The sequence below is a fragment of the Uranotaenia lowii genome, chromosome 2, assembly GCF_029784155.1.
Source record: "Uranotaenia lowii strain MFRU-FL chromosome 2, ASM2978415v1, whole genome shotgun sequence".
Lineage (NCBI taxonomy): Eukaryota > Metazoa > Arthropoda > Insecta > Diptera > Culicidae > Uranotaenia > Uranotaenia lowii.
In genome coordinates, this window is record NC_073692.1 from 21746774 (window position 1) to 21767008 (window position 20235).

Consider the following 20235-nt stretch of genomic DNA (forward strand, 5'->3'; position numbering starts at 1 on the left):
AAGGACAGTTTCATGGTGATCCTGAATTGAAAAATCTGATCAGTTTCATCTTTCTAAATTTTCCTTCTGATTCTCAAGTTGACTTTCGAATAAATAACTGCAGAAAGAAATCACACTAAAAACCAACAATTAAGAATTCGAATATTAAATTTCTGGTCGCGAAATCTGATCCAAATTTCATTTTATGGCTTAAAATTAGTATCTGGAACTAAGATTCCAAAACATTTGGAATTCGAAATTCCGATTTGCTCTGATTCGGAATCAAAATTCTAAATTCAGATCTAGCTCGAAGTTAAATTTTATAATGAAGACTCAAATATCAATGTGAGAATTTTATTAAGGATTCAAATTACATACGATCGCAGTTTCATAATTTTGATTTCGGATTCAAAATTAAAACTTTATTTTCAAATAGAGTTTATTTAGAACACACACCAAATATAAAATTAACAAATATAAGATAAATAAAATAATATAAAAAGCTGAAACATATTTACTGGTTTTTTGTTCAAAATTATTTATATTGTGGATTCTTCTTAATCAAAGTTTCAAATCAAAATCATTAATAAGAATCGAGTTATTAAAAGTAGAAAATAATTCTGATCTGAATCGCTAACTAAATCTCTCACATTAATTCCTAAATGTTTGGATTTTTTTTACCAATTCCTCAAATGGTCATGCTTGTGTTTAAAAAAACTAGCCAACTACTTACTTATTTCAGAAAATATAAAAAAAAATTTTTTTTGGACTTATTTTTGATAGTTAGAAATTAAAATATATACCTTACTATAAAAGTAAAATATCTCCAACCTGAATAACCATAACCTCTAATTTTGTGTACTATTCTTTGTACATACATTTTTCCAAGTGAAAATGTTATAGGAAAAATATTGTCACAAACACAAACTGTTCATGACACATTCCAAGTTGAAAGCGAAACGGAATTCGTATGGGGTCAGCTAGTAAAAGTATAAAAAAAAGTATAGAAAAGATATTCAAGTTAATAAGTTGGAATCTGATCTGAATAAAATCAATAAAGAATCTATTTCTAAAAATGCTATGTTTTTTGGAGTTCCGTCTTACAATAATGAAAATATAAGCGAACAAAATATGTAACACCATTGGATTTGACCTTAAATTGGACCAGCTTGAAAACATCACACGACTTTATTCTTAAAAAAATATTGCTGATCGCCTGGCCCCGATCAAAATAGTGTTCAAGGACATCGCTGTTAAAGAAGCTTTATTCCTTAAGAAAAAGGCTTTTGGAAAACTGAATTCCTCCACCGTAGATCCGAGTTATGTAATCGACGGTAAAAGTTTCAACATAACCCTTCGAGATGAACTAACACCATTCTCTATGGAACTGTTAAACGATCTACGTGAGTCACAACAGTTATTAGGATTGCAATTTGTTTGGCCAGGTAGGGGAGGGGCAATTCTTGTCAAAAAAGATGTAAACTCTAAACCAGACCGAGTAAAAGATAGAGATGATTTGGCTCGGATCAAAAGCAAATACTTGGCAAATTTAGATACCAATATTTCACTTTCCCAACACGCAACTCCATCACCTAAACGTAAAAGAACCTAATTTTAAGAACATAATTTTAAAGATTTGTGAATTTTGTAATTTGATTAAAATGGAACTTGTAAGTAATCAATGTCACCTCACTGTAGAAGATTTCAACTCTTCAGTACAATTAAATGCAAATAATAATTTATGTATCTTTCAGTGGAATATTTGCAGCATGAATGACCTTGAAAAATTTGATAATATTTTGCAAACAATTGAATATATTAATATTTCTATCGACGTTATCGTCATAAGCGAAACTTGGTTGAAGCAAGAACATTGTTCGTTGTATAATATTCCCGGATATAACTCATATTTTTCGTGTAGAGAACAGTCTTATGGAGGTCTAGCAGTGTATGTTAGAAAAAACTTAAAGTGTAGAATGACTAAAAATATATGTATTGATGGTTTTCACAACATTGGTGTAGAAATTAAAATAAAGGAACAAACTTTTGATATACATAGTATTTACAGGCCACCTACATTTCCTGTTAATAATTTCTTTCAAATTCTCGAAAATATTTTGTCATCTGTTCCACATAATCACTCTTGCTTCCTAGTCGGCGATATCAATATACCGGTCAACATGAAAAACAATAACAATGTTAAACACTATTCGTCGCTCCTAGAATCTTACGCTTTTGTATGTTCCAACACATTCTACACAAGACCAAAAAGTAAAAACATACTCGATCACGTAGTTTGTAAACTCAATGACTTGTCTTTATTAAGGAATGATACTATCAATAATAATGTTAGCGATCATTCTCAAGTAATAACGACCCTCAAACTGCCATCCAACAAGTGTAAAGTTGTCCTACATAAAAACATAATTGATCACTCAAAATTGAATCGTTTGTTCTCAGATTATCTTAAGAGCATAGAACGTGTTGATGACGCCGAAAGTTGCCTTTTAGAAATTACTTCTGTTTACAATAGATTGGTATTGGAATGTACAAGAAAGATATCCCGAGAAATGAAAATTTAAGAGAAGCCTTGCCCTTGGATGTCGTTCGATCTCTGTGCTTTAATCAAAATAAAATACAACTATCTTAAACGCTTAAAACGCCACCCAAATGATTCACACCTAAAGGATATGCTAAAGCATATTTCTAATAAGGTGGACAAATCTTAAAAGAAGAGCAAACTATCATATTATGAAAGTCTACTTAACGAAACGACCAATAATAAAGTGTGGCAAAACATTAATAAAATCTTGGGGAAAAATAAAACTGACACTCAAACAATTCTAAAAGTAGAGAATGTGGTCCTTGAGAAAAACGACGAAGTTTGCGAAGCGTTCAACAAACATTTTTCTAATATCGGTAATGTTCTTGCAAAGGATATTCCCAGAAAACCAGATTCTGATCCGTTGGCCTTCACTAATCGTGTCTCCAACTCTATTTTTTTACACCCGGGAACGCAAAATGAAGTTATTTTGATAATAAATTCACTAAAAAATAAAAAATGTTGCGGTCATGACAAAATTTCTACCTCTCTAATTAAAGATAACTGTAATGATTTCGCTAGAATTCTTCATCAGTGCTTCAACAATAAAATTGAGACAGGAGTGTATCCTAGTTCTCTTAAAATTGCAAGAGTGGTACCTATATTCAAATCAGGAGACAGCCATGACGTCAATAACTACCGTCCGATTTCCACTTTAAGCGTTTTCAACAAAGTGTTCGAAAAAATGTTAATCAACAGAATCAATAAATTTTTGGAGGAGAGCAACCTCATTTATAATCTACAATATGGATTTAAAGCAGGGTCTAGCACCTTAATAGCAACCTGTGAACTAATGGACACAATCATAGAAAATATTGACACGAAAAAACTAGTAGGAGCCTTGTTTCTAGATCTGAAGAAGGCGTTTGATACTTTGAACCACGATATTCTGTTGCGTAAACTTGAATTTTATGGGATTAGGGGAATTGCGAATGATGTCATTCGTAGTTACTTAACAGGTAGGAAACAATACGTTTCTATTGGTAACACTTATAGTTCACTAAGAGATATGGACACTGGAGTCCCTCAAGGGAGTAATATTGGCCCTTTGCTTTTCTTACTTTATGTGAACGATGTACAAAAACTTCCTCTACATGGTGTTTCAAGGCTCTTTGCAGATGACACTGCACTTTTTTATCCAGCAAACAGTCCCTTGCATATCGTTAGTAAAATTGAAGATGATCTTAAAGTTCTCTTGAACTATTTCAATGCAAATTTGCTTACCTTAAATTTCTCAAAAACAAAATATATGATAATACATTCTTCACGAAAAATCGTCCCTTCTCACGGAGATCCAGTAGTCGTTAACAATGTTATTGAGAAAGTGACAAATTTTAAATATCTTGGGCTTCTAATAGATGAAACCTTATCTTGGAAAAATCATATCATGCATTTGGAGAGTAAGATCTCTTCCCTTTTTGGAATTCCTTGGCGGATTAAGCAATTCGTACCGCGTCACATTTTATTAAAATTTTATACATTCTCTATTAAATTACTTGATTGCGCTATGGGGACGCGCCTCGATATCACATCTAACACGCCTTCAAACATTGCAAAATCGTTGCTTGAAAATTATATTTAGCCTTCCGTTATTGTTTCCAACTAACCAGCTTTATTCTAATATATCCCATAATATTTTACCCCTTTTTAAAATGTGTGATTTGCAAACCCTTCTTTTTGTATTTGATAATATACATTCCACAACGAATAGGAACATAAATTTCACAATCGGAGAACGACTGCACAATACTCGTCAATCGCGTCATCTTCAACGAAGCATATCAACAACCAATCTTGTTCAATGTAGAATTTCCTTCATTGGGCCTACGAAATACAACACATTGCCTAATGAGTTAAAAAATATAAACAATCGACTTGCCTTTAAATCCAAATTGAAACACTATCTCTAAGGAAATCATGTTCGATAACTATCAAACATCATATCAGTAATCGTAATTTTCATTTTTTTTCTTTTTTACCTTATTTTTTTTTAATTTAACTTTAAGACAGCCTTAGTTGAATGTTAGTATAACCTTATTTTAAGTTGATCATAATCTAGTAAATTTTTGTTTTGTTCTGTGAATCTCTTAAAAGGATATTTTTCCACTGAGATTCACATGTTATCGTTAATATAGTATTTATTCTCGTACATTCTCTCGCATCTAGCTTACATAAAAAAAAATTGGTTCCCAGCATGAGTAGAGTTTTGTGCTGTCGACATGCTGGGAACAAAAGCGTCCATTTCCAGGGGGCTCAAATGAGTTTCTTGGTGTGGGGGAGTGTGGCGGGCAATTTCAAGGTATAAAAAAAAAAGATGTATTCTGATGACTTCAATATATTCGTGACATTTTATCTATGTAATTTGGAAAAAAATTCTTGAGGGAAATAAATGTGAGAATATATTTAACAGAAGAAATCATATGTTAAAGATCGAACAGAAAGAGTTTTTTAATTAAGTCAAAAAAAACTTTTTTAAATAATATCTATACTTTTCAAAGAAATCCGGTAGAGAGTTTATGAGAAAAAAAGTTTCACAATTTTCATGTTTTTATTAAAAATTTTGTAAATCAATCCGTTTGAATCAAAAATTGCTATAAGCAGTACTTTAAAGGGTTAAAGTAGTTCTTTTGACTATATTTTATGAAAAAGTTTCTAGTTTAGTGTTAACATATCGGAAGGGGTTAAATGTCGTATTTTGTACCTACTCTAAATAATGATTACGCCAAGAGAAAACATTTTTTCGCAAATTTTACGACTATTATTATTTTCAAAAAGTAAATATTTTTTTCATGATTGTATGTTTTCCTAGCTTTCCTACTGCCAAAAGATCCCAAACACTATTTCCGCTAAAACTCTTTGGTTTCTTAACTGATTTTTTTTATAATTTATAGTTTTGGAAAGCTCATAACGTGACTCTTATTAATTCTCAGGCAATAATCAGCTCTAATTTTTCATTTTATATTTATTCAAAGTAATAGATTTTTTTGAAAGACATGCTTCCGGAAAAAAGCTGTAGATCAGTTATTAGTAGTGAAAAAATTCGCTTATTACCTGAATAAGTTTAAATTACAAGTTTTATATTGCACATATAAAAATATTATTTAAAACTAGCAAACCCTCGGTGTGCTTTGCAACACCTTTTTAATTTATTTAAATTTTTAACAGTAGGTATGCCATATTCAAATTTCAAAATTCTTCTCAAAGATGGAAGCTACAACTTTCACTTCGAACTGCAATACTAAAAAGGTTAATTCTTATTTTCTCGATGGATTTTTTTTTCTATTATAAAAACCTTATCTTAATTTGTTTTCAATCATTTTTAAGTTTTTAAATTATCACTCTGTCTTTATTTGCTTCACTTTAGCACTTTAGTTATTCAAAAATATTTGTTTTAATTGTATGGAACTCTCTTTCTCTTCCCCGTCAAATGTAGAGCAGGTTTTGAATTAATATAGAATCATTTTTGTAACTGATTAGCATCAAATGAATCAATTGTTTTCATCAATTTTTAAGTTATTGGAAATAAATTCACTAAAAAGCCTCCTCTTTTCTCTCATCTTCCCTTTGAAAGAAAGGATAGATGCCTTGTATGACTATAAGAGAAATTGCATGAGATCCTTTTTTACCTAACTATTTCCCCTCTGTTGGATGGAAAGGGTTCGAATAATTTAAGAAATATTTTTCTCACCGCAATTATTTTGCTCGATTTAATCAAGCATCCTCCTCGTTTCTCATCTTCCCACTTTAGGAATAAAAGGTCTCGAACAGTCCTAGAAACATTTCTCGTATGCAAAATTTAAATAAGTAATCCAGGGTATCCCATGCCAATTTTGATTTCATTTCAACTTGATCAGCTCTCGAGGTATGAGCCAACTTTGCATTTGTATTTTTTTGCATGTGAGCCCCCTTGAACAATAATTGGAGAAGTTTTTCAAAGCAACAAATCATCTAACAAAATTGGTTAATATCAATTTGAATAAACATCACTCAGAAATGCTTCGACTTATCGAAGCCTTTCTGAGTTATTATACTTATGTAATGCGTAATGGTGGTTGAAGGGGAGCCACCCTGTGTAACAAAAAATGGTAAAGATCTTTATTACAATAAAATAATAAATAATCTTCTTGAATAATACAAAAACATTACCTTGTTTAAAGGTGTAAGGAAACTTTAATACAGTAGTTTTTCCACTAAGTCAAAAAATGTATAAAACTTCATAAAAAAAACTAACAATTTTTTTTTGGATTGATGAATGTTACATTATCTCCCCTATTTGAAGCGGGAAGAGTAAAATTTGTACATAATCAAAACTGTGCCAAACTTTATGAAAACACAAAGACATCGGTTTTGTTGATAATATGAAAGTTACGTTAATTGAATATAAGAGTCTATAGTCAATAAAATAGAAAGATTCCATCAATAATACCAATAAATCATTTAATTTTGTTTAAAATCATTTGATAATTCTATAAATCATCTCATTTTGTCAAAATTTATTCACTTTTATCAAAAATACTTCGAGAATAGCACAAATTTTGTCCATGTTTTGTTAATTTAGTATGGCAGCCCCTTTTTTCGGTTTTCAAGTGGTTTGAAAGTATTTAAGAAACCATTTTCGGTTTTGAAAACGCCTACACTCCAATTTTCACGTTGATTGGTTTAGTAGTTTCCGAAAATTTTTCGAATTGTGTCATATTTTTGTTACTCCCCCTTTCTTCAAGTTGGCGTTGTTTGAAAGTATTTTTTTTTGTATGGGAGCGTCCCCTCTTCCAAGTTGGAGGGCTCTGAATGTATTATCGAAACCATATCCGGCCCCAAAAACCCTCAGATGCAAAATTTCACGTTGATCGCTTTAGTACTTTCTGAGCCCATCGGAAACAGGCAGACAGACAGACAAACATTCATTTATATTATTTAAAATTTCTTAAGATCCTGGCCTAAAAATTTTTGAAAAGTGAGTTGGAAAGTTGACGTTGTTCGTTACATATTGGCACATTTAGATTTTTAAAATAAAAATATGTGACGACTTTTTTGCAGCTCTTTTTCGAACTTTTCGTCAATTAGCATTTTTTAGATAATTCTAGCACCAATATGGTGCGTCGTATATTTTTCCAAGTAGTTTTTATTTTCAATAAAAAAAATTGGAGGATTCCATTTTTCTAATAAGCCAATAAATTATTACAAAACAAACACTGTATATTGGCAAATGTAAATGATTTTCTGACCACAAAAGAACACGCTATTTGAAGAGATTAATATTAACTTGGTAGGAACACCACTTAACTTCTTTATGAACTTCATACATAAAGTTTTTAGGTAATTCCCTTACAAAGTTTCTAATCAAATCAAGTTTTCTAGGTCAAAGATACAAAACTCCATAGCGTTGTCTCGAATATTCACCACAATTTTACATATTATAGTTCGAATGAAAAAAGTCCGAAAAGTCGAATTATGTTTGAACTACTGTTTCTCAACTCTGTTTGTATAATACAAACAGTTCAAATACGTTCATACATTATGTTTCTGATGCTTTATTTGGCTGATGATGCTACTAGTCAAGTGGTCGGCAACCTTTTGAAGCGGAAGAAACAAAAACTTCAAATTTTCAAAATTTCAGAGTTTGTAAGAGCTACATTCAAGATTTATTGTTTTTGTTTTTATAAAAAAAAATCTAAATATATGAATGCTTATTGAACATTAGTTTTACAAAAATAACTTTAAATCCATTTGATTTTGACTCTTGGAATTTAATCTTAACTAGAGCTTTAATGAATACTTTGCATGATGTTAAAGTGAAAGATTTGAACATATTTATAAAAGAAGAATATTTACATATAATTTCTAGGACAAAGAAAAGCTTTTAAAATAAAATTTTAGAAGGAAATAAACTTTCTTAAAATTATCAAGCTTTTTAAGGCATTTCTCAAATTTAGATGATCCTTTCTAAAATCTAGAAGTATAAGGTGAAATTCAATTTAAATTTATGTAGTCGAAAATTTTAATCTTCAAAAATTATGGTACTGACAACTGGTAGAATTTTCAAAATTCATGACATGAATCGAACATGTCTTCAGAATTTTAAGCATCTGGAAAATTCTATAATCTCATATATGTCACATGTGCTTCTTCAGTATTGAGCGTTCAATGGAATGAAAAATTAATACAATACATTGAAGATTATTCATCAATGCTTACTAAAGTTTAGATAACTGGAAGAAAAAATCTGTGGTTTGACCAATATAAATCTGTAATCTTTATTGAGTAGCCATTCCAGAACTTTTCTGTATCCAGGCGGGCTGAATCCGTGTATTGGGTTTCTTAATTAAAAACTCAAAACCGGGTACAATTCAGGCAAATCCTTCCAAAATCTGCTTATTTTCCAAAAAAAAAAGCAAGAGAAACGCTGAAAAATAAACCCACGAAAAAAACATTTTACCAACGTACATCAGCGGCGTTCAAATTTCAACTCACAAACGAGACAAGATGAAAATTTGGAATTTCGTGCAAATTGTGAATAATTCTGGAAAAAAACCGGGACTTTTTCTTAGATATCATGGCAACCGGTCCGTCATCCTGTCATCTTTTTCTTTGAAAATCTGGGCAAACCCCGGGAAAACCGGACGATATAAAATGTTGATGAGGTATCAATATTCAGATACATTACAATGACCGATTTCAATTACAATAAATGTGATATGATTGAGGTGGTTTATCCAATATTATTATGTTGTTACGCGACAAAGTTGAAATTTTTTTTCGAAAGGGTTGATTAATATTAATAAGATTTTAGTAATTTCAACTGATCACTATTCATAGAGGGCAAACAGTGATTGCGAGTGCCTCAAATATAAAATTTGATTAGGGTTACGTTTTTTGATGACAAAACATTCTTTGCATTTACGGTAAATGATAAATTAATGCTTCTAAAAAAATAATCTTTTGCCATTTGGTCCAATCCCCACGTTCCTACAGCAAATGCATTGTTAAATTCTCTTCTGAACCTATGAAAATCCGGGTGCCAGGTCACAAGACTCAAATATCGCTTAAGGGGCCGTTCACTAATTACGTAAGCACGATTTTGGAAATTTTCAACCACCACACAATGTATCTACCACTGCAAGGTAGAAGGCCCGTGAGGAACAAAACGATGAAATGTGATGAAAAGTTTTTCAAATTTAATTTACCCTTCCGCTCATTTTTAGCATCTTTTACCTTATTCTAATCTTTTATCATTCTATAAACTTTCAATTCTTTAAATATTCTTTCTCAAAAAATATAAAATTTTACCGATATAGCCGATAAAATAATTTCAGAAAATAAATTTACGGTGATTAACTCTTAATTTCAAAAATCATAAAAATCTTCAAAAAAAACATCATTCTATACTACTACAATTGGGGCAAAAATGATTAACGACAATCACGTTGTCAACTAACCTAAAAGCTCAGACTCATTCAGCGGTAAAGTTTTAGGATTTTTTGTCGGTAAATCGTTTGTTTAATTTAGAGTGTCTATCACAGAAAAAACTGTCTAGAAATTCTTTATTTAACGCGCCTTATATTGATTTTCGAAGATTTTTTCTGGTTGAAGTCATTTTCGAAACTTGATGAATTCAAATCGTGGTGTAACAACGAGCCATTTTCTTTTTTGTTTCGAAAAGCGACGATCTTTTTTAATAATGTGATTTAGTGTTTTTGATGGCATGTTGGTTTGAATTGGTTCTCTGTAAGGTTATAGAACCTGCGATTGTTTTATTAATTCAAAGACATTAAAAGATAAATAACATTGCATTTAAAATAACCAACAAATAGGTAGAGAGTAAAAAAACCTGAGTAATATGGTTTCGTATGGCTGTCGCTGTGATTAAATTTTAATGTAACATTTCTTACGTAAGATTTTTGGAAACCCCCCCTACCCCCCTAGTAAGAGATCGTAAGCAAATGTGAAACCCCCCCTCCCCCCCTATGTGCTTACGTAATTAGTGAACAGCCCCTAAGCACGATTTTTTAAATATTTTATTCAAAAATTTATATGATATTAGCGCAGTGACCTAAGGAGCCGCAGCTTTACATCAAAAAAGCCAAATGCGGCTCACGAGCCGCAGGTTGCCAACCTATGTACTAATCGCATAATGCAACAATCGAAATAATTGATCATGAGTGGTGAATGAAAAAAAAAATCACCTCGACCAGGAATTGAACTCGAGTCTACTAATAACCTCTCCGACACCTTGCCAATAAGGTAAATCGTCAAATGTAAACTAGTCGAGCTGTAGCTCTATAATTCAATTGATTTCATCGAAATGAATATGCTGCTAGATTCTAAGGCAGAAAATGCTCATCGTGCCTCGATCAATGGTGCTCTGCTTGCCCCGAGTCAACAACATAAAGTAGAAACGCGTTTGAAAATAGACTATAGGGAAAAATCCAAAATTAAATCTATCTCTAAGGGTCCGGCGAGGCATCAAATCAAAAATTTAATGATGATGAAAATTGCGTAAAATCTGTACATCATGTTTTTCCGGTGCTCAAAAATTACAGTATTTTGGTCACTTGAGAACCAAGTTGGTTTTTTTTTTAATATTTCCGTAACGATGATAAGGATATTTCTTTTTGCTGAAAAATTGATACAGTAGGAACTACAAAACTATTCATTGTGAAAATTTATTTGAGAAATACGAATTACTCAAGAAAAGATGAGTGCTTACTATGCTTGGGGTGCTCATTATGCTGTTTTCTCCCCTATTGAAGTAAAAATTCATATTGTTCCTAGAGGTTCCTATCGAATAGTTTTTTTTTAATAGATATAAAAGTTACTTGAGTATCATTTTACTGAACAATGATGAATTTTCAAGTATTCTCCTTTGATTCTAAAAGCCTGATATATCGGTCTTGTTGTAATGTCTGCATAGAATATTAAATCTTTTATAACGACTGACTTCCCACAGACATTTATGAATTGTTTCGTAAGCAGTTATGCACAGTTAGCCGATTAAGCGCTTTTCAGGAATGAACGTTCCATAACGACATTATCATTAAGGAAACAACAGGATACAACTCACGAGAAAGTCAACTCGCCCTTAGTTCCTAGGCCTTTCAGAAAACTCCACGACGACGCGGTCACCCAACTGCAATAAAACGGTGCATTTCAAGCATTTCAAAACAACAAACAAACAGGCTGTTTTACCCGTTTTAGGTTTAACGAAAAAAAAAAATGGTCTTTTCATTTTCGGATATGTTAGCCTTCCGACGAACTTGAGCAAAAGGATTAGCCACAACAATGAAACTCGGTGCGGTTTATCTCCTATGCTTTAGGAAAAAAAAAGAGAGGGTTTCAAACCGGATATTCTTCCGGCAAAAGGCTACATGGGGTAGGAAGAAAATGTGGAAAAATAACGATAGGAGAGTGTTAGAGAATAACTACCGCTACTCTACACAGTGAGTCCTAGCTGTCTACGAGAAGGCTCTACTTCCTACTTGGTAGTATTCGGTGTGTGTTTGAGATATCGGAAGCTTTTTTCGGGTTTTTTTTGTTTGCGTGTGTGCAATGTGTAAGTATGTTCAAAAAGGAGTAACGCGCGGTATCAAAAGCGGAAATTTTTACGCCTCCAAGCATAAAGTGAGCTTATTTACCTGGTTGTTATTGTTGTTGTTGCTGCTGCTGTTGCTTCTGTTGTTATTGCTTGTGTTCGGTTTGGTCGGATGCTGCAGCTTCGCCTGAATGTAGGCAACTTCTAAGAAGCCTTTGGATCATCTCAAGGGAGGAAGAACTGACTGAGAAGCTGAGAAGGGTGCGTTCCATTTCGGATGTGGCTGGCGGGTTTCCTTTTGCCGTGCCTGACAGCATAACGTCTTTTTTATCTTACTCGGTGGGCTCACAGAAAAAAAATGGATAGGTAAATCCTACGGTACCTTTTATTTGAACTGGAGGAGATCCTTCCTGATGATTGAGGGTTGTTTTTTATTCGCCCTCTCTCTCTCTCTCTCGCTTATCTTGGGCATCTGGGTTTGCTTCTGGGGGGTCTTAAAGGTACGCCGGCAAAACGCGAGATCTTCCATTGATTTTTTTGCTTTTTTTCGGTTCGTCATTCTTGGGATCTGGTGAAGTATCACTTTCGCGAAATTGGCAATTCATGTAAGATTTTGTTTCGCTCGAAACGTCATCTGTTTTCAGCGGCTTATTTTTACGAAAAACCGGAGGGATGGGCGATCGATTTCCATCGAGAGAAGATGATGGGATTTTGAATCCAGGTACCCCGAGATCTGCTCAAGTTTGGGTTTCATTTCATTGATAAGAAACGGCACGGTAAGATCTGCAGGCGGCATTCGACGATAGCAACGAATTCCAGAAACCAACTTTGTACATAGATTTTTGCACGCGAAGAAATAACCTAAAGGTTGTCGTCCCATCATGCTACGGGGATTTTTTTTTTGCAAGATTCAATTTCGTGATCCGAGCAGAAGTGTATTATGAAAGGGTTTTTTTTGTCAATTGTCCGTGAAAGAAAAAGATATCAAGAAAGAAAGAAATGAGGGAAAAAGATAGAATAAAAGCAGCCACCTACATAGAAAAGATTTCTACAGAATTCCAAGCTTAAAGACGAATGTCTTACTTTACGGAAAGAGGATTCAAATTCAAGCTTTGGTAGAATCAACTGTAAAAAAACATCAACATCAACAATTCCCCTATCTCTTCCCACTATTCCTTCTAGAAGCAGGAACTTACCCATCTTTGGCAGGATGACATCTTTGGAGATGTTGCGGTTGGCGTTCATGCGCCTGATGGTTTGGTCCATGCTTCCGGTGCTCGGAGCGTTGGAAGAAGGAAGCTTGCCGGAACCGGTGTTGGCGCACTGCCCCGGACCGCCTTGGCCTGGTGTGGAGGAAATTGAAGAAAAAAATAAACAAGGAAAAACAGTAAAACAATTGCATCAAAAATTATGGGGGATAAAAAACGAACAACTGCATTGCAAAGCGTTGCCTTAACGTGGAAATGAAACATTGAATGTATGCCATAGTGGAAGTTTGTACATTTGTTTGATGGAAATGTCTCTCTTTTTTAATTTAACTAAAAGATTACGCAATATGTTAAAAATGATTGAAAAGCTTACTTCAAGTGGGCTAAAGAAAAAACGAAAAATTGCAATAAGCTAGTTTTTTAAGAAAGAGTGTTCAAAAAGTGAATTCAATTATGTGACTGTACTGTGTTCTAGTATACATAAACAAATGTTCAAATAAAATTAAAACCCTTTTGAAAAACTTGAAGTTTTCATTTGATTGTTTGATCTCCCTAAGTCAAGTAAATCTTCTTTTTTCCTCCAATTAATATCATCAACTTTCTCAACATAATTTACGGTTCATAAATTTATACAGTTCATAGAACATTTTTTTTATTTTCTTGATTTTCTAGATTTTCTTAACGTTCTTGATTTTCTTGATATTCTTGATTTTCTTTATTTTCTAAATTTTCTTGATTTTATTGATTTTCCTCAATTTTCTCGATATTCTTGATTTTCTTAATTTTCTAAATTTTCTTGATTTTATTGATTTTCCTCAATTTTCTTGATTTTATTGATTTTATTGATTTTCTTGATTTTCTTGATTATCTTGATTATCTTGATTTTCTTAATTTTCTTGATTTTCTGGATTTTCTTGATTTTCTAAATTTTCTTGATTTTCTAAATTTTCTTAATTTTCTCGATTTTCTTGATTTTCTTGATTAACATAAATTTCTTGATTTTCTTGATTTTCTTGATTTTCTTGATTTTCTTGATTTTCTTGATTTTCTTGATTTTCTTGATTTTCTTGATTTTCTGGATTTTCTTAATTTTCTTGATTTTCTTGATTTTCTTGATTTTCTTGATTTTCTTGATTTTCTTGATTTTCTTGATTTTCTCGATTTTCTTGATTTTCTTGATATTCTTGATTTTCTTGATTTTCTTGATCTTCTTGATTTTCTTGATTTTCTTGATTTTATTGATTTTGATGATTTTGTTGATTTTGTTGATTTTCTTGATTTTCTTGATTTTCTTGATTTTCTTGATTTTCTTGATTTTCTTGATTTTCTTGATTTTCTTGATTTTCTGGATTTTCTTAATTTTCTTGATTTTCTTGATTTTCTTGATTTTCTTGATTTTCTTGATTTTCTTGATTTTCTTGATTTTCTTGATTTTCTCGATTTTCTTGATTTTCTTGATATTCTTGATTTTCTTGATTTTCTTGATCTTCTTGATTTTCTTGATTTTCTTGATTTTATTGATTTTGATGATTTTGTTGATTTTGTTGATTTTCTTGATTTTCTTGATTTTCTTGATTTTCTTGATTTTCTTGATTTTCTTGATTTTCTTGATTTTCTTGATTTTCTTGATTTTCTTGATTTTCTTGATTTTCTTCAATTTTCTTGATTTTCTTGATTTTCTTGATTTTCTTGATTTTCTTGATTTTCTTGATTTTCTTGATTTTCTTGATTTTCTTGATTTTTTTGATTTTCTTGATTTTCTCGATTTTGTGATTTTCTCGATTCTGTCTTTTTTTCATTCTTGTCAATTTTTGTCAGTTTTGTCTTTTTTGTCATTTTTGTCTTTTTTGTTTTTATTTGTCATTTTTGTCATTTTTGTCATTTTTGTCATTTTTGTCATTTTTGTCATTTTTGTCATTTTTGTCATTTTTGTCATTTTTGTCATTTTTGTCATTTTTGTCATTTTTGTCATTTTTGTCATTTTTGTAATTTTTGTAATTTTTGTAATTTTTGTAATTTTTGTAATTTTTGTAATTTTTGTCATTTTTGTCATTTTTGTCATTTTTGTCATTTTTGTCATTTTTGTCATTTTTGTCATTTTTGTCATTTTTGTCATTTTTGTCATTTTTGTCATTTTTGTCATTTTTGTCATTTTTGTCATTTTTGTCATTTTTGTCATTTTTGTCATTTTTGTCATTTTTGTCATTTTTGTCATTTTTGTCATTTTTGTCATTTTTGTCATTTTTGTCATTTTTGTCATTTTTGTCATTTTTGTCATTTTTGTCATTTTTGTCATTTTTGTCATTTTTGTCATTTTTGTCATTTTTGTCATTTTTGTCATTTTTGTCATTTTTGTCATTTTTGTCATTTTTGTCATTTTTGTCATTTTTGTCATTTTTGTCATTTTTGTCATTTTTGTCATTTTTGTCATTTTTGCCATTTTTGCCATTTTTGTAATTTTTGTCATTTTTGTCATTTTTGTCATTTTTGTCATTTTTGTCATTTTTGTCATTTTTTGTCATTTTTGTCGTTTTTGTCATTTTTGTCATTTATGACATTTATGACATTTTTGTCATTTTTGTCATTTTTGTCATTTTTGTTTTTTTTTTTTCATATGTGATGAAAGAAATTAGAGAAACATGAACTATCAAAGAACGAAAGAACATAAGCCGTAAATATCATGAAAATTTCGAAAAAGATACAACGGCTCACCGACAGGACTTGAACCTGCAATCTCCGCTTCGGTACAACGGCGCGTTAGCCAATTCCACCACGGTGAACGTGATGGAACCGGCGAACACGAGCAATCGAGCTCTGCCGATCAACTGCTGGACCTTCTATCGAAACACCATGTATATCCCGCATGTGATCTTTCCCTCTATTGATCTCTCTTGTTTCTCTAACCCCACCCATCGACTCGGGATTTTAGCCGAGCGAGCACATGGTCGATTGCTTCGGGTTTGCCGCAACTTACGGTCAGATGAAGAAGCAATCAGTGCCGCTCAAGGTTCCGAGCAGACCAGTTACACAGGGAGGTGTTGCTCTGTTGAAATCAATACTGATGTTATGAAATCGCTTGGTACATCTTTGTACCTGAAAATGATCACATTTTCATATGGGTGGGGTTAGAGAAACAAGAGAGATCAATAGAGGGAAAGATCACATGCGGGATATACATGGTGTTTCGATAGAAGGTCCAGCAGTTGATCGGCAGAGCTCGATTGCTCGTGTTCGCCGGTTCCATCACGTTCACCGTGGTGGAATTGGCTAACGCGCCGTTGTACCGAAGCGGAGATTGCAGGTTCAAGTCCTGTCGGTGAGCCGTTGTATCTTTTTCGAAATTTTCATGATATTTACGGCTTATGTTCTTTCGTTCTTTGATAGTTCATGTTTCTCTAATTTCTTTCATCACATATGAAAATGTGATCATTTTCAGGTACAAAGATGTACCAAGCGATTTCATAACATCAGTATTGATGTCATTTTTGTCATTTTTGTCATTTTTGTCATTTTTGTCATTTTTGTCATTTTTGTCATTTTTGTTATTTTTGTCATTTTTGTCATTTTTGTCATTTTTGTCATTTTTGTCATTTTTTGTCATTTTTGTCATTTTTGTCATTTTTGTCATTTTTGTCATTTTTGTCATTTTTGTCATTTTTGTCATTTTTGTCATTTTTGTCATTTTTGTCATTTTTGTCATTTTTGTCATTTTTGTCATTTTTGTCATTTTTGTCATTTTTGTCATTTTTGTCATTTTTGTCATTTTTGTCATTTTTGTCATTTTTGTCATTTTTGTCATTTTTGTCATTTTTATCATTTTTGTCATTTTTGTCATTTTTGTAATTTTTGTCATTTTTGTCATTTTTGTCATTTTTGTCATTTTTGTCATTTTTGTCATTTTTGTCATTTTTGTCATTTTTGTCATTTTTGTCATTTTTGTCATTTTTGTCATTTTTGTCATTTTTGTCATTTTTGTCATTTTTGTCATTTTTGTCATTTTTGTCATTTTTGTCATTTTTGTCTTTTTTTTTGTCATTTTAGTCATTTTTGTCATTTTTCTCATTTTTGTCATTTTTGTCATTTTTGCCATTTTGTTCATTTTTGTCATTTTGGTCATTTTTGTCATTTTTGTCATTTTTATCATTTTTCTCGATTTACTTCCTCTATCTTCATTATTCTTTTTATTCTGTTTTCCGTATTTACTCTCTTCATTTTATAACGCTCTTTACTCTCTTTACTCGCCTTACTCTCTTTACTCTTTTTTTTCTTTTTACTGTCTATACTCTCATTACTTTCTTTACTCTCTATAATCGCTTTACTCTCTTTACTCTTTTAACTCTCTTTACTCTCTTTTCTCTCTTAACTTTCTATACTCTCTAGAGAAAAGACGGTAATGAGAGTGAAGAGAGTAATTTTTTCTCATTACCTTCTTTACTCTCTTTACTTTCTTTACTCTCTTTACTCTCTTTACTCTCTTTACTCTCTTTACTATAATTACTCTCTATTTTTCTCTTTCTTCCTTTTATATCCTACCTCTTTTTTCTTTTCACTCCCTTTTCTTTTATCTTCTACCACTTCCTAAAATATCTTTACTGCCCATTCTCCCATTTTTACTCTCTGTGGGCACACGGAGTTCCTTTTTTACTTTTTTTTCTTTTTTTATTTTTTTTTTATTTTATTTGTTTTATTCTCCAAATTTTATTTAGTTATTGTTCATTATATGAGGCCCTCCGAGCCAAAGGGGTGTAAGTGAAAAAATGGTCGATTTCGAGTTAACGATGCCAAACGATTCTTCAAATTTCAAACTAAATTTAGTGATTTATTTAGATTTTACGTTTTTTTTTCAACACATTTTTTCGTTCGAGAGCAAAATTCAAATTTTTAAAAAATATATGAAAAATGGCCAAACACAAAAACATTAAAGCGTTTTTTCTCGAAATAATCTTTCATGCGCTTAAACCCCTTTGGCTTAAAGGGCCTCATATCTCATCAATCTATTTATTTTCGTACTAAATAAGCTGTCTATACCAAAACAATCATTTTACTTGCTTAAACTCTTGGCTCTTGACTTTTGACTTTGACCCTTGACTCTTTTGTCTTGACCCTTGACTCTTGACTCTTGATTCTTGACTCTTGGCTCTTGACTCTTGATGACTGTCTCCTGACCTTTGATTCTTGACTCTTGACCCTTGACTCTTGATTCTCGACTCTTGACTTTTAACTCTTGACTCTTGGCTTTTGACTGTTGACTCTTGACTGTTGACTGTTGACTTTTGACTCTTGATTTTCGACTCTTGACTCTTGATTTTCGACTCTTGACTCTTGACTCTTGACTCTTGACTCTTGACTCTTGACTATTGACTCTTGACTCTTGACTCTTGACTCTTGACTCTTGACTCTTGACTCTTGACTCTTGACTCTTGACTCTTGACTTTTGACTCTTGACTCTTGACTCTTGACTCTTGACTCTTGACTCTTGACTCTTGACTCTTGACTCTTGACTCTTGACTCTTGACTCTTGACTCTTGACTCTTGACTCTTGACTCTTGACTCTTGACTCTTGACTCTTGACTCTTGACTCTTGACTCTTGACTCTTGACTCTTGACTCTTGACTCTTGACTCTTGACTCTTGACTCTTGACTCTTGACTCTTGACTCTTGACTCTTGACTCTTGACTCTTGACTCTTGACTCTTGACTCTTGACTCTTGACTCTTGACTCTTGACTCTTGACTCTTGACTCTTGACTCTTGACTCTTGACTCTTGACTCTTGTCTTTTGTCTTTTGACTTTTGGCTGTTGACTCTTGACTCTTGACTCTTGACTGTTGACTTTTGACTGTTGACTCTTGACTGATGACTCTTGACTCTTGACTCTTGACTCTTGACTCTTGACTCTTGACTCTTGACTTTTGACTCTTGACTTTTGACTTTTGACTCTTGACTTTCGACTTTTGATTCTTGATGCTAGGCTGTAAACCCCGATTTCTTAACTGTTGACCCTATATTCTTGGCCAACTTTTTAATTCAAAATCCATAAACAAATCTATTAAATAATCTTTCAGCAATTCAACCATTTCCGTCGGATGTCGGGGCCAACAAGCTGCCACTAACGTTCGGCGTTCCGGCCACTGTGGGTGACCAATCGCGGGAAGGATAACCACAGGCCAGAACGGCGAACGTTTCAACCAGCATCCGGAGGCAATGGCCGTTCGTGAAGCCGAACACTCACCTGGCAACCGAGGGGGCCTCGAAAGTTCGACCGGGCAGACACGACGACGCCGCTTCGGCAACTTGGCACGGGCCTGCGTGTGCGAGTAGTACATCGTGAAGTTGCTCACAATGACAGGCACCGGCAGGGCAATCGTCAACACACCGGCCAACGCACACAACGCTCCCACAAACATCCCGATGTAGGTCTTTGGCGTCATATCGCCGTAGCCAACAGTGGTCATCGTGACCAGGGCCCACCAAAGCCCCAGCGGGATGCTGTTGAAGTCGTTGTGCGGATTGATCTGTATCCGTTCGGCGTAGTAGACGAGACTGGCGAATATCACGATACCTAACACGAGGAAGAACACCAGCAGCGTCAGCTCCTTGGCCGAGGCCCGGAAGGTCTGGATCAGGATCTTGAGACCGGACGAATGGCGCGTCAGCTTGAACAATCTCATGATACGGATGATGGAGAAGAACTCGAGGATGTCGGCATTCTCCAGGTGCGACGCGAATCGCTGCAGTATCAGATCGATGAAGAAACTCAGCGTGGCGATGTAGTCGATGATATTTACAGACGAAGTGATGAACCTAAGTTTGCTAGGGGACGAAATGAAGCGCACCTGCAGTTGGCAAAAAGTGGCATTAGTATGAGATACTTCGACGTTCGGACCGCACATTGATAACCATGCATAATAGACAATTA

General features: G+C 33.0%; 1 protein-coding gene across 2 annotated transcripts in view; it reads right to left on the minus strand.

Moving 5' to 3' along the window:
- LOC129746509 (potassium voltage-gated channel protein Shaw-like) overlaps positions 1–20235 on the minus strand; it is a 97249-nt gene that overhangs the window by 31555 nt on the left and 45459 nt on the right. The window contains exons 5-7 of one of the 2 annotated variants that reach the window (XR_008737312.1): positions 19549–20152; positions 13307–13453; positions 12214–12994 (exon numbers count right to left, since the gene is read on the minus strand). Coding sequence is in view for 1 of the 2 variants with exons in the window: in XM_055740184.1 (XP_055596159.1) it covers positions 13307–13453; positions 19549–20152 (751 nt within the window). In the remaining variant the exon portion in view is untranslated. The remainder of the gene's footprint in view (positions 1–12213; positions 12995–13306; positions 13454–19548; positions 20153–20235) is intronic. The other variant, XM_055740184.1, reaches the window with a different exon arrangement.